The sequence below is a fragment of the Lutra lutra genome, chromosome 8 (assembly GCF_902655055.1).
Source record: "Lutra lutra chromosome 8, mLutLut1.2, whole genome shotgun sequence".
In the NCBI taxonomy this organism is placed as follows: Eukaryota; Metazoa; Chordata; class Mammalia; order Carnivora; family Mustelidae; genus Lutra; species Lutra lutra.
In genome coordinates, this window is record NC_062285.1 from 136,570,803 (window position 1) to 136,583,963 (window position 13,161).

The following is a 13,161-nucleotide window of genomic DNA, read 5'->3' on the forward strand; positions in this document are numbered from 1 at the left end:
ACTGAGCAGGAAGTACGACAGGTTCCCTGGGGCTGGGGAGGGGAGGCGGGGAGCTCCTGCCTAACAGGACCCAAGTGTCAGTCCAGGATGATGGAAACGTTCCACTGACAGATGGTGGTGATGGTTGTACAACACTGCATGTATTTAATGCTACTGAATTCTGCATTTTAAAGTTATTAAAATGGCAAATTTTCTGTGTATTTAACCACAATTTAAAAAAGTAACGCAGAAGCAAACCAGGCTTGCTCCCTCCCTGGCCCTCCAGGGCCTGTCCTGCCTCCCGCTCTCCTCCCATCCCAGCCGGAGACGCCTGCCCATCTCACCAAGCCCATCTCACCACGCTCAGTCTCCCCAGATGCCCACGCCCACGCCAATGCCTTCTCAGGGCCTTGGTGCCGCCTCTCTGGCCAGTTCCGTGTTCCTCAGGGGGCGGGCAGCACCCCCCAGCTCCCTTTCTCTGCTAGATCTTCAGGGCTGGCGCTCCGGGCCCGGCGTGCTCGCCTGCTCCCTCTCTGCTTCTGGCGTCACCTTTTTCCCCCAAGAAGCCTGAGCCCTCGCAGTTTGGGTTCCTGTCTGGACCCCGGGAACTCCCCAAGTCTGCTCCCAGGCCTCTCTCCGCGGCTCGAGACTAGCCTTTGGGGCTGCCCGCGAGCACCAACCAGCCCAGCAGCCTCAGTGCCCACCTGTGTTTGTTAGAAATGGGCCTCAGGCCCCACTGCAGACTCTAGAATCCGCGGAGCCTCCGTAAGGTCAGAATCCGTGACCCTGGGAGTAACATCAACTCTTCAACTCTGGGATTTCTTTTTTGAGATAAAACTCACCATTTTACTTATTTAAAAATCTTTACAAAATAAACGATCCCTACACCCTACGAGGGGTTCAAACTCACAATCCTAACATCAAGAGTCGCATGTTCCACGGACGAGGCCAGCCAGGTGCCCATAAAATTCGCCATTCTGAAGCGTGCAGTCGCACGCCTGAGCTCTCGCTTAATCCGTACGGTCTTGCGAACCCTGTCCCTACCGCCAGCAGCGGGGCACTCAGAGAACTTGCACACGCGCTCTGCCTCCTTGGCCGCTGCCACCTATGAACTCCCCCAGCTCCTACCTGATGCCGAGCCCCCCCACCTGCCCTGTGCCCTCCCTGCACTCAGGGACCCCCTCCGTCAGCGTGCGAACAGGCCGGCTCCTTAGTCCCTTTGCAGGAAACCCTGTGCAGAGAGCTCTCGAGGCTTGCTGGCTCCTACACCCCAGGCCCTTCCCGTGGTCCCACGGCAGCAGGCTGAGGTCTCTTCTCCCCTGGCTGCCCAGTGACAGCCCCGGACTTTAGGACTTCACGGTCTCGAGGGCACCCTCCCACTCTGTCCACTGCGGGGCGTCGTCTGCTTGTGCCCCGGGACTATGCCTCATCCTCCCCAGTCTCACCCAATCTCACGGCTCCAAATGTCCCCCTAGATGCCAACAACTCCCCTGCTTGCCTTCATGTGACGCCCCTGCTTGGCGGTCTCCGGACACATCAGCCCGAGGCTGCACGGGCGCACCCCCAGCGCGCGCCCTGGAGCGCCCCGAGGCGGTCTTGCAGCCGCATCTGGGCAATTCAGGGAAGCCTTGGTGACCTCCATGGTTGCCCTCCTGCTGTCTCGCCCCATCACACGCCTGGTCCAGAAGGAAACTGACGGGCTCTCCGACGTATACCGAGACTCAGGTCCTTCTCCGCCTCCTGCTACGGCTGGCCCAGGCCCCCTGGATCCCCAGAGCTGCCTCCTGGCTCCTCCCCTTCCGCCCGAACAACCCGCCACTCCAAGCCCTTGCGCCACACGCCCACGAGGCCTCGTGATCCGCCCTGACCCGCGACTTCTCTCCCTCCCGTGCCCGCGCCGCTCCTCCAGCATTCCTGGCCCCACAGGTGCCTCCAGGGAGGTCGACGGGGTCAACCCAAATGCCCCCGCACACCTAAGACCCTCCCCTCTCCCTTCCCGGCTTTCTGCAGTTACCCTCACACACGGTAGAAGCTACTTGTCTGCCACGCATTTCCTCACAAAACTGTGCAAAGGCAAACACCTGTTTTGCTCATCGCTAACCCCCAGGCTGCGGGCACGGGGCCCACCACGCAGGGGCTGCTGGGTAGAGCAATCCCTGCCCGAGGGCCGCGCCCGGCCGCTCTTCTTGTCCAAGCCCTGGAGACGATGTACGTCTCAGCTGCTGCTACGTCCAAAGGACAAGGCCCCGGCGGCCCCTGACGCGTTCCGTGATGCAACAGAAACCAATAAATCGAGCGGCCAGGGCTGAATGCACCCCACGGAGCAAGGAGGAGGTTGGCTGGGGAGTCGGTGCAGGGAGTCTGGCCTTTACCTCCACTCTGAATAAGAATGTCAAACAGGTCGTCCATCTGCTGGCTGGAGGAACCGTTCTCCTGCAGAACAGAGGGCGAATAAAGATGAAAATCTAGAACAGGAGGCCCCCAGCCAGGCTCAGGGCAGAGCCCCTCACTTCCATCCTGGAGCTGAGAGCCGGACCCGCAGAGCCCACCGGCCGGGCTCGTGAGGGCTCCCGGAGCTCACTCCTCGGTCGGGCCAGGCTCTGGCCCATCTGCCCGTAATGCCCGCTCCACCTGCCCGGCCTGGCAAGGCCTCCTCTGTCCCCGTTTTCCAGCTGGCCTGGTGGGGGTAGGGGGACTGGGGGAGCCCAGCCCAGCAGCCTAGGCGAATGCCCACCCTGGCCAGGCCTCAGTCTACCTTCTTCACCTGCTGTCTGGGCTGCTGGCTCACGGCTTCCTCATAGCCAGGCGGCTCCTTCTTCAGCAGCAAAGCAGGGGTCCCAAAGAGGGGCTGTGATGGCTGCTCTAGGTCCATCTGGGCGGGTGGGCCAGGGGCTGGAGAATCAGGCTGGGATGAGGGCTGGATGGGAGAACGGGGAGAGAACCGGTGGTTGGGATGAGGGAAGCAGGCCCGGGGCCCAGCACATTCCAGGAAGGCAAGGCGGGAGGCGCCCAGCTTCTGGGCCAGGACTACCTGCTGCGGCACTGGCTTTTAGGAAGCTTCCATAGAAGCCACTAAGGAAGAAGGGATCCGGGCTGGGGGAGGCCCTGCCGACCGCTGACGCTGTAGAGGGCAGAGCCGGCATGGGGCGACTGGCTGCCTAGGTTTGGTACAAGCCACATGGGACAGGGAGGGGCTCTGGGTCCACTGTCCCCTCTCCTCCCTTCCTGCTGGAGGCTGCTCAAGGGCCATGGTCTCCCATCCTGAGGTGCCCAGTTCCCGTCACAGTCCACTGTCCCCTCCTCCAGCCCTGAGCTCTGCAGGGCTGAGAGGCCACACGAAGCCTAAAGTAGCCTCACCTCTGGCCCAGGCTGGGCAGAGGGGCTGGGCTGTGAGGGTGGCAGCAGCAGGGAGCCAACTGCCAATGATGGCTGGGTTGGGGACAGCTGGCCTCTCCCTGCCCCATGGCCCACCCCCACGGCGTGAAGGCAGGCCTGGGTGGCGGCTGCCCCGGGGCCCACTGCCCGGGCACAGAGATGGGCAGACCCCGATGGCTCCACCTCATGACCTCGGGGCCTCTGGCGGCTGCCTCCATCCTCCCAACTCTTACTACGTCCCCTGGTCGCACGGGGATGGCGAGCCCTCACTCCGGAGGACTGAGTGGTAGGGGACAGGAAGCGAGCACAACCTGCCCAGCCATGGGGGCTGCCCGGTCGACGGGGCTATCACCCTCAGCGTCCTCACGCTCCCCTGCGGCCGCTGCCCCCCAACACCCAGGTACCTGCTGGGGGCTCCCACTGGCCAGGCCGGGGCTGTCCGCGTTCTTATTGGTCACGGTGAGGACAAGGTGGGTCCCTGCGGGGTCAGTGACGAGGGTGGGAGGCGGGACCCCCTTGATGAGGCCGGGGCCCTGGGGGCCCAGAAGCAGCTGCGGAGCGGGGGCTGGCTCGGGCTCCGGCGCCGCGGCTTCCTGCTTCACTACCACGGCTGGGGGCGCCAGGGGACAAGTGTCTGTGTGGTGGGCAGTGGGGGCCGCCAGGCTGGGGCTGAAGGGGTGAACGGGCCCCGGGGGCTGCTGGCTCAGCTGGCAGCTGGAGAAGCTGTTCTCCTGCTTGACGGGGGCGCCCGGCGGGCTGGGGGCCGGGGCCGGCTGCTGGGCCCGCTTCTCCTGCTCCAGCTGCAGCCGCAGCCACTCCACGAGCTGCTGCTTCTGGCGCAGCATGCGCGTCAGCTCCTCGATCTGCTTGTCCTTCTCCTGCAGCATCTGGTCCTTGTCCCGGCCCTCGAGCTCGGCCCGCACCCCGGGGCTCAGGCAGCAGGAGCCGGCCCGGGGGCTCTCCTCCTTCACGAGGATCTGCAGCGGCGAGGCCTGCAGGGTGAGCTGGGTCAGCGGCGAGGTCACCATCTCGCCGAAGGCATCCCCGGGCGTGGAGTTCTCGTCGCCCGTGCTGAGCAGGGAGCGCTCCGAGGGGGTGGGAGACACGGGGGGCGTGGAGCCCGTGCTGCCGAACTTCACCACGCCGTTGCCGGTCACCGTGGCCACCACCACCTCGGCTGGGGCCAGGCCTGCGGCCACCAGGGCAGGCCCCGTGCTTAGCCGGGCAGCCGGGAAGGCGACCACCACCTCCCCAGCCTTGGGCAGGATGGAGGGGGCGGCAGGGCCCTTGGGGGCTCCCGGGGCAGGGCCAACTTGCTCCTGGTATGCGCGCAGACGCTCGATCAGGTCCGTCTTGGTGCCTGAGACGGGCAGTGACCGCAGCTTTAGCTCCTGCTTCAGCTCTGCCACCTGCAAGGGGCGAGAGTCAGGGGGGCAGGGCGACGGGGACAACTGGGTCTAGGCAGGAGGGCAGCCCCGGGGGGGTGGGACGTGTGTACCCTGAGCCCAGCCTCCTCCCTCTCCCCGTCCTCACCACATGAGGGGCCTCCTGGAATGTCTCCCCCCTCCCCCACCCCGCTCTGGGCATGATGTAGCCTCAGCTGTCCCCAGCCCCAGTACGACAACTGGTGCTCGAGTACTTAAATACTTAATTGAATCGACCGGATTTTACAGATGAGAGACCCAAGCTCGCAAAAGTCAAAGAACTTCAGGACCGCTGCTAGCGAGCAGCAGAGCTGGACGTTAACCCTGGTCTGATGGGCTCTGAAGCCACACCCGGCCACCCACACAGGGGCTGCGCCTTGCTGGGGTCGGATCCTGACCCAGGGGGGTCGGTCTGCTCCGGAGCACAAACTCTCCAGGGAGAACTTGCTCTTTCCCACCTTCTGACTGGGGCAGAAAACAGGCCAAGCGCCGGACACGACCCCCCTCCAAGGCTGCAGGACGTGAGCAGGGTCCGTGCAAGAATGGGCCATTCTTTTCCCAAGGAGATGCAGCTCATTCAGTGGGCGTTAGTGGACGAGGTGGAAAAGGCTGGGGAGCCGAAGCGGACAGCCCCAAGTGTGACTCCTGACCACCACCAGCCAAGCTGTGGGACCTCAGGCAAGCCCCTCGGCCCTCAACACTCCGCCTGCTCGCCCTTCAGTAGGGGCGACACTCCCTGTGTCTCATGCTGCACAGCAGAGACCAAGGAAGACAAACCATACAGACGAGGTCGGTGGGCCCCAAGGCCCGAGGCGCTGGCTGCGCGGTTGACGGTACTGACCACCACGACAAGGCAGGCGTCGTGGAGGACCAGGGCCAGGCAAGCCACGGAGCAGGCTCCAGCGGCCTCTGCTGGAGGAGACCAGAGTCCAGAGCTCGGCTCTGCCTTCTGTGGCCGTGGGCCTGGCGCCGGGCGCCCTCCCTACGGACGAACACTAGGCCGGGCCCCGTGGAGATGAGGCTGCCGGCGGCCCCCGCGGGAAGGGGGCGCCCATCTACCTTCATGTCGTCCAGGTTGGCGGGCAGGGCTCCCGGCTTGCCGCTCAGCGAGGTGCTGTTCTGCCGCGCCAGCCCGCTGGGCCCCGGAGCGCCCGAGCTGGAGCCGCTACCGGGAGCGGAGAGGCTGCGTATTGGGGGGGCCCCGGCGCTTCCGGGGGCCTCGCCGGCCGGCCTGCAAAGAAAAGGCAGGCATGAGCCCCGGCCGGCAGCGCCCTCGGGGAAGAGAGGGGCGCGGGGCAGGCGGATTCAGACCAAAGGGCCCTTAAAGGTCTGGGGTTCACGCGACCGGGCCTGGCACCGGCCGCTCAGGGTGCCTCCGGGCGGGCGGGCGGGGTGGCGCGTACTTGGGCGGCGCGGGCAGGATGGTCTGGTAGTTGTAGTGCTGCTGCTGCTGCTGGTTGAGGATCTGCAGCTGCAGAAAGAGCTGCTGCTGCTGCAGGATCCGCGCGTAGGACGAGTCCATGGGGGGTGCCCCCCTGTCCTGCTTCTGGTCCGGCGGGATGTACTGGTGGTACTTGAGCTTCTTCACCTTTGGCTTCAGCTCCTTGGCTTTCTTGCTGCGCTGCGACTTCTCGCTGGCAGACTTGGGTTGGCTTTGCTGGGGACACAGGAGACGGAGGGGGGTGCCGTCAGGGGGCCGTGAGGGGCTTCCCAGAAGGCCCCCGACCTCCGCCTCGCCCGGTGCCGCTCGCCGCTCCCGGGCGGCTCCTCCGGCAGCAGTGGCCTCGTCAGCGCTCACGGGCTTGCCAGGGATGGGGGTGTGCGGCTGACGCGGGGGCGCGCTGTGTGCAGCCCCACTGACTTAAAAGAGCCTCCAGCCCGGAGAGAAAAATCGAGCAAATGCCAATGTCACCATGGCCTGGAGCAAAGCGTAGACGGGACGAGGCAGCAGCAGCCGGCTGGCAGGGTCCTGCCCTCCGCAGCCACAGCTCAGGGCGACGGGCGCTGGGGGGGCCGCGCCGCAGAGGCCGAGGCATTACCCAGAACCAGGAAGGGTCCACGATCTGTTCACACCAGTCTCTCAAACACGCAGTGCTCAAAGAAGGGCACCAGTTGTGTGACAAGGAGCAGAGTTGAGGAAGGATTTTGGGGGGAAACACTCAGTGGCCAGCCACGAACACACCACAGAGACCGAGAGGGGCCGTGATGAAGGACGGCCTGGGCACTGGGACCCCAGCGCGGCTCACTGCCTCCTCTGGGACGGGGAAGCCACAAAACCTGAAGTTTCCTGCCAGCAGCAGGGCCTCAGGGCCTCGCAGAGATGGTGCAAACAGGGAAGGCCTGGGGGTGGGGGTGCCGCCCAGAGGGGCACCAGGGAGCCCCACAAACACAGAGGCAGCAGCCGGAGGCACCGGGAGGGCTTGGCTCCAGCAAGGGAAGGGGAACCAGGACAGCTCCCAGGCTGCGAGCAGCCACAGAAGAGGGGCACGGCTGGCCGGAGACCCCCACCCGGACCAGGGTCTGTGTCGGGGGCTAAGTCCCAGAGACCCTGGAGGCAGGCGGCCGGGAGCGGGGGGCCTGGGCACTGGGCCTTGGTGCTGCTGCACTTAATTCACCTCAGTGCCCAACACAGTGTCCCCCACACGAAGGTGGACCTCACACGGGCTGGTGGTGAGCCTTGCCCCTCAGGCATGTTCTGTTAGGCCCTGGAGGAGAATAAAAAATGCCCAGGAGCACCTGGCTGGCTCAGTCTGATCTTGGAGTTCAAAGTTCAAGCTCCACGTTGGGTGCAGAGATTACCCAAAATAAAATCTTTCAAAAAATAAAATGCCCAAAGTGGCCCTCCTGTGACCTCAGGCCCATCATTTCCCTTCTCGGTTGCGTCCCTCACAGAGCAGACTACGACTGCCTCCTGGTGTCGGTGGACCAGAGGCGGTGTGGGAGGTTCACGGGGGACGGTGGAGTACGAGCCAGGAGGACCCATCCAGATCCAGGCCCGCCGTGCTCAGTAAGCAGCAGCTGTGCGACAGCCAGAGAGAGAGGAGAAACTCCCATATTACCTCAGTGACCTTCGCCAGTCCCCGACCCGGGGGGACATATGCACCCCACTCCCTGCAGTTGTCCCCTGCACTGGGACAAAGTCACAGCAGGGCCTGGAAGGGCCCCGAAAGGGGAAGGAGAGCAGCGGCTTGGAGACCTGTACCTTAATGAGCGTTGGGGTGGGCTTGGCTGCGGGGGCTGTGGTTCCGTTGGTGAGGCTGGGAGGCAGAGGCGGCTGCTCTGCTAGGAAAAGTGTTTCTCCGGATTCCGGGCCCAATGGGAGTTGAGACACAACCTGACAGAGGAGGAGGTGGCGTGGCCCCATCAGGCAGAATGGGACTGCAGGCATCTCCCCGAGCACCAGCAATGCTGGCGGGTGGGTCGGGGGGGAGCAGGTGGTGCAAATGGTGGGCAAAGACGAGGAGAGGTGAGAGGAGCAGTCCGGGGAGGGGGGCAGGGCAGAGGGAACTGGAACACAGAGACACAGAGGGCAGGGAACAGGTCACTGAACTGTACGAAGAAGCGGGCAGGTCTGGGTGGTGCAGGGACAGGCCAGGGAGCCTCAGGGATCTCACTGGGAGGCAGCCGAAACAGGGCCCAATGCCAACATCTCTGGGACCCAAGCAGCCAAGGCAACACCCCGGCTTCCCCGTCCCACCTGGCCCAGGTGAGACCTCACTCTGGGCAGTTCCAGCAAGTCTGGGGCCCTAGGGGAGCAGGGAAAGCATCAGAGGGGCGAGCTCACCTGAGTAGGGGATACAGAGGTGGCACTGGGCAGTGGCTCGCTGGCTCGGGCTTCCAAGGGCGACGGCACGGAGCCCTGGGATTCATGGCTGGCAGGCTGCTCAGGGGATAAGGCATCACTGCTGTCCTCGTCAAAGGAAGAGCTGTCTGCTACTTTTGGGTAATTCATCTGGCCCACTGAAAGCCAAAGCTGGTGTAAGACTCTTCCCCCAGCCAGGCCTGTCCCAGCAAGGTGCCTGCCCTGTCCCCTCCACCCCCACCTCCACTCCAGTGAGGCAGACAGGAGAAACCCCAGCAGATGACTTGCTTGCTGGGTCCAAAAGAGCTCCAGGAAAGCTCCTCACGACCCGGAAACACAGGCAGGAGAGCGCTAGCCACCATGCTGTCCAAGTGCCGCCTCGTCTTTGACTCTACACTGTGTCCAATCCTCAGAGTCAAGTTCCACGCTCCCTCCCTGTAGCCTGTAACCTCCACCATCTCATCTAGATGTTTCCCTGCCGTTAAAGGCACTTCATGTCCATCCTGTGGTGGCACAAACTCTCCTCTTCCCTCAGAGGCTCATGGACCCTGCAGCAAAGGCTCAAAATGACCAACAGCCCAAGAGCCCGGCTCCTCCCCCAGGCTGCCTCAGCCCCCTGAAAGGCAGGGACAGGCTAAGGGCCTCCAGGAAAAGGTACGCCTCCCCGGATAGGTGGACCAGGGTTACTGGACGAGTGGTGGCTTCCTTTTAGTGGCCTGTGACTCCTGGATATCGAAGGCCCAGCAGCGGCAGCCACCAGAAGGAAACCCATCCCGCTGGCTCCAAGTGCCCTGCCCGGCTGCACGGCCGGGGTCCTAGCTGGGGCCAGGCCGGGAGGGAGGAGCAGGACGGCCAGGGCCCTAGTGTGGACATCCCAGGACACGAAAGGAAGGAAAGACAAGTAGGATATTTCAAAACATTACATCACAGCCACCCGCACGGCACTGCTGGGGAAAAGTTCTGCCTGGGGCCTGCTGTTAACACGGGAGGAGTGGAGGCGGGGGGTCAAGGCCAAGGGCAGCTGTCGGATGTGCCTGGGGAAATCCACAGCAGTGAGAAGACCGCCGATAGGGAACAAGAACAAACCAGGAACTCTCCCAGCAGACTCTTCCTCTCCAGAGCCATGACGCGAGGCTCTTCCCTCCCCTGGGACCAGGGAAGGACATATCTGGGCTCAAACCTGCACCAGCCAGCGGTGGCAAGGGCACCAGTCACACCCACTGCCAGGGCTGGCTCCTACACTCCCTCTCCTCCGTCCTGTCAGGGGCCGCGCACGCAGCGCGTGGAGGGAATGGAGCGCCATTACTGCCATGTACCCCAGGCCACTGACACATCTGGGTTTCCCCCAGCATCTCTTCCTCCCAGCAAGGAGATGTGCCACGGGACGGCAGCCACACGGCTCCCAGCAGGGGTGGTGGAATCTGGGACGGCAGGGCTCTTCCTCTGGCTCCTCCCCAGAGTGCAGTCCAACCGGAGCCAGCGGCCGGCCAGTGGCCCAGCAGAGTCCATTTCCCTCCCTACTATGACCAGCTGTGGGCCAGGGGCAGGCTGGGAAGAGACAGGGTCCTTGCCCTCTGATTTTGGCCCAGTCCCCTCTGCTCAAGGGAAACACAGACTCTGTGGAGATGCTCAGGGAAGACTTTTTGGAGAAGGGGCCTTGACGCGAATCTCCAGATCAGCTGGGGTGGCCTGGAGGCGCGGGCGGCAGCGTGCTGTGGGCAGCTGTGGGGACCGAGCGGGTAAGACAGCGAGAGGTTGGCCTCTGCAAAGCCCCCGTCATGCCCCGAACTTTATCAGGGCTTAGGACCGCCTCGGCCCCCTCCCCCTTCTCCTCAGACCTGGCCGAGTCTCTCCCCTCCCAGGACCTATCTCCTCCTCTGACTCCTTTCTCTTAGCCACAAACCTGTATTTCTCCTGGCCTGAAACTCCTTCGCAGACCACCATCTCCCTCGTTCTTCCTTCTCCACTCACTTCTTGAACAAACAGCCCGCATCTGCTGTCACCACCTACTCGCTCCCCAACCCGCAGGATCTGGCTTTGGCAGACAAATGCTCCTTTCCCTCAGGTCACTAAGGGTTAACAGCTGCTTACCGAACTAGCTTACATCCCCCTCCTCAAACAAGCCATGCTCTGCTGCACCTCCAGGCCACTGCCCACACAGTCCCCTCTGCCTGGAATGCCCTTCTGTACCTTCCCCGTTGGGCAAGGTGGACCTCACATGTGTCATACCGTCTGCACTACTTCTCTGGGCCTTCCCACCATACCCATCTCTGAGAGAAGCCTGTGTGGGCCAGGCTCGCACTGTACCCGACACACCATTACCCCCACGCCGTCACCACAGCGCCTGTCCCCTGGTCTGTAATGCCTCTGGTCTGTAACGAATGAGACTGCTGACGGCAGCAGCCCTTCTGTAAGTCTCTTGAGACGCCCAGGACCGCCGGGCCCTTTATATCCATTATAGCCCATGGGCCTGCAGCCTGTCCCGCAAGCCAGGTCACTCAGCTACTATGTCACAGGACCGTGGCCTTCTCATTACACGGCGCTGGCATCAGACCAGGAGCCAGGCTAGGAAATTGCATGTCCCTACGTCAGTCTTCCTGCATCAGACTGAATTCCTGCAGGGCAGCGTCATACCATGTTCATCTTCGTAAACTGCATGACTTCACACAGGGCCTGGCGCCATGCCGACTCTCACAGTCTGGGTGGCTGGAGAGTCCAGAACTGACTTTGGCCTAAACGCAGGCCCGACATTAGGGGCTGCTATGGAATTCAGTGAGGATCAGGGCAGGAGAACACGGAGACGTGGTGGGATGAATGCCAGGGCGAAGCCGGGAGCTAAGAGGGCTATGGGCCCCAACTGGCAGAGCGGCTGTCAGGGCACACTGGCTGCCTCCCACAGCGCAGAGGCCCTAGAAACGAAAGCCCCCTCTGACCCTGAGCTCATGGCCCAATTTGGCCTGCTCTGGGGTCTGTGGTTCCCCCCTGGTGCTCTGCCCAGAAGATCTAACTCCTTACACTGGAGGGAGCAGGTGAGCCTCATGGTGACCTCCCAGGGGCAGGAACGCACAGCCTTGCCCAGGACCAGGTCTTAGGCCCGCTGGGGCCAAGAAGACATGCTTGTATTAACAATGACCAAAGTCTAAAGGAATCAGGTCCGAACACCTACCTGTGGCACACAAGGCCCTGGCACGTCCTGGACTCTGCCCACCTCCCACCTCCTTCCAGCTCCGTGCCCAGGCTGCTCCTCGCCCTGAGAGGCTCCCCGTCCCTGGAGCCCATAGTGGACTTGAATTCCAACTCATTCCGCAGCCCCAGTCTCGGCCGTCATCTCTCCCAAACTACCCCCCTGGCAGGGCTAGGATGGGGACTCTCCTCTGTGTGCCCAGAGCCGTCGGGGATCCATTTGGCACAGCTGTTGCCCCTGGCATGGTCCTTGAGGCCACTGGGACTGTCCCAAGCTAACATAACCCGCTTCTCAGGCTCTCACACTGTGCGCCTCAGTTCCCCAAGTTGAAGCAGGAGGTCAAGCAGCAAGAAACCCAGAGCCCCTTCCTCCTGCATCCGGCCCGCACATCCACTCAGGGTGCCTGGGGCCTCCTCACCAATGATGGCTTCTTTCAAGCTGGACTCCACAGGCAGAATGTTCTTCTCAACCAGCTCCATGGGGCCCGGCCTCTGTGCAATCTTCTCGTTGAGGTCATCAGCCAGTCTGGCTCTCTTCAGCTTTAGCTGCTTGGCCTGGAGGGAAGGCTCAGCCGAGGTCTCTGCCCGTGGGAGAGAATGGAGTGCAGGAGGATGTAGGAATGGACCTGGCTCTACCCTGGGAACTCCAGAGCAGCTCTCCTTCCCTCTGGGGAAGGAGCAGAAGCCATGAGGATGCAGAGAGTGTCCCAGGCAGAGAAGAACGGCCCAGCCTTAAGTTCTACAGGACACAGAAGGGGCCCTGACTGCAGACAGAGCGTGGGCCCAGCCAGTCAAGGTCACTGGGCACGGGGGCTACAGAGCCGAAAGCATAGCAGATGAAGGAGCCCTCCTTGCCCTCCCTCAAGCCTTCTGGGTTACGAAGGCAATTCAGTCCCTGCTCTGGGTCTCAGCATCTCTGTCTATACCATGCGGGGCTCAGACTAAGGAAGTTCTCCAGACTCAAAGCTGACTCAAAACTAAAAACAACAACAAAATGGATACGTTCACACTGCTTTCAGCAGCCAAAATAGTTCCTGCACTAGAATGTGGACAGAAGTATGTGCCGGGCGAGGCGGACACACCCAGGATGCACACACTCAGGTGTCGCAGGTGCTCACGTGAATGCCGAATGGATGTGGGAGTGAGGGAGTGAATGAACACAGAAAGGAACTGCGTTTTCAGAAGATTCTGGAGAAAAGGCTTTCATACCAAGGGATGACAAGATCCAGGGCCACCACGTGGCCAAGAGTTGAGAAAGGGCAAGGTGACCCAAGAGAATGTGCAGGTACTGCTCTGGGAATTTGCAGAACCAGCACGGCAACACGGCTCTGCTGTTCTACAGTGTAAAAGGCCTGGCTTTTGTGCTGTGCACAGAAATGGGAGCGATAAGGAAGAGGG

At 62.7% G+C, this 13,161-nt stretch overlaps 1 protein-coding gene across 6 annotated transcripts in view; it reads right to left on the minus strand.

Moving 5' to 3' along the window:
• MRTFA (myocardin related transcription factor A) overlaps nt 1-13,161 on the minus strand; it is a 201,962-nt gene that overhangs the window by 2,329 nt on the left and 186,472 nt on the right. For 5 of the 6 annotated variants that reach the window (XM_047742459.1, XM_047742457.1, XM_047742461.1 and 2 more), the window contains 8 exons: nt 12,183-12,344; nt 8,563-8,738; nt 7,981-8,112; nt 6,182-6,435; nt 5,838-6,009; nt 3,759-4,763; nt 2,735-2,896; nt 2,352-2,412 (listed from right to left, as the gene is read on the minus strand). In XM_047742459.1, the coding sequence (XP_047598415.1) occupies nt 2,352-2,412; nt 2,735-2,896; nt 3,759-4,763; nt 5,838-6,009; nt 6,182-6,435; nt 7,981-8,112; nt 8,563-8,738; nt 12,183-12,344 (2,124 nt within the window). The remainder of the gene's footprint in view (nt 1-2,351; nt 2,413-2,734; nt 2,897-3,758; nt 4,764-5,837; nt 6,010-6,181; nt 6,436-7,980; nt 8,113-8,562; nt 8,739-12,182; nt 12,345-13,161) is intronic. The other variant, XM_047742458.1, reaches the window with a different exon arrangement.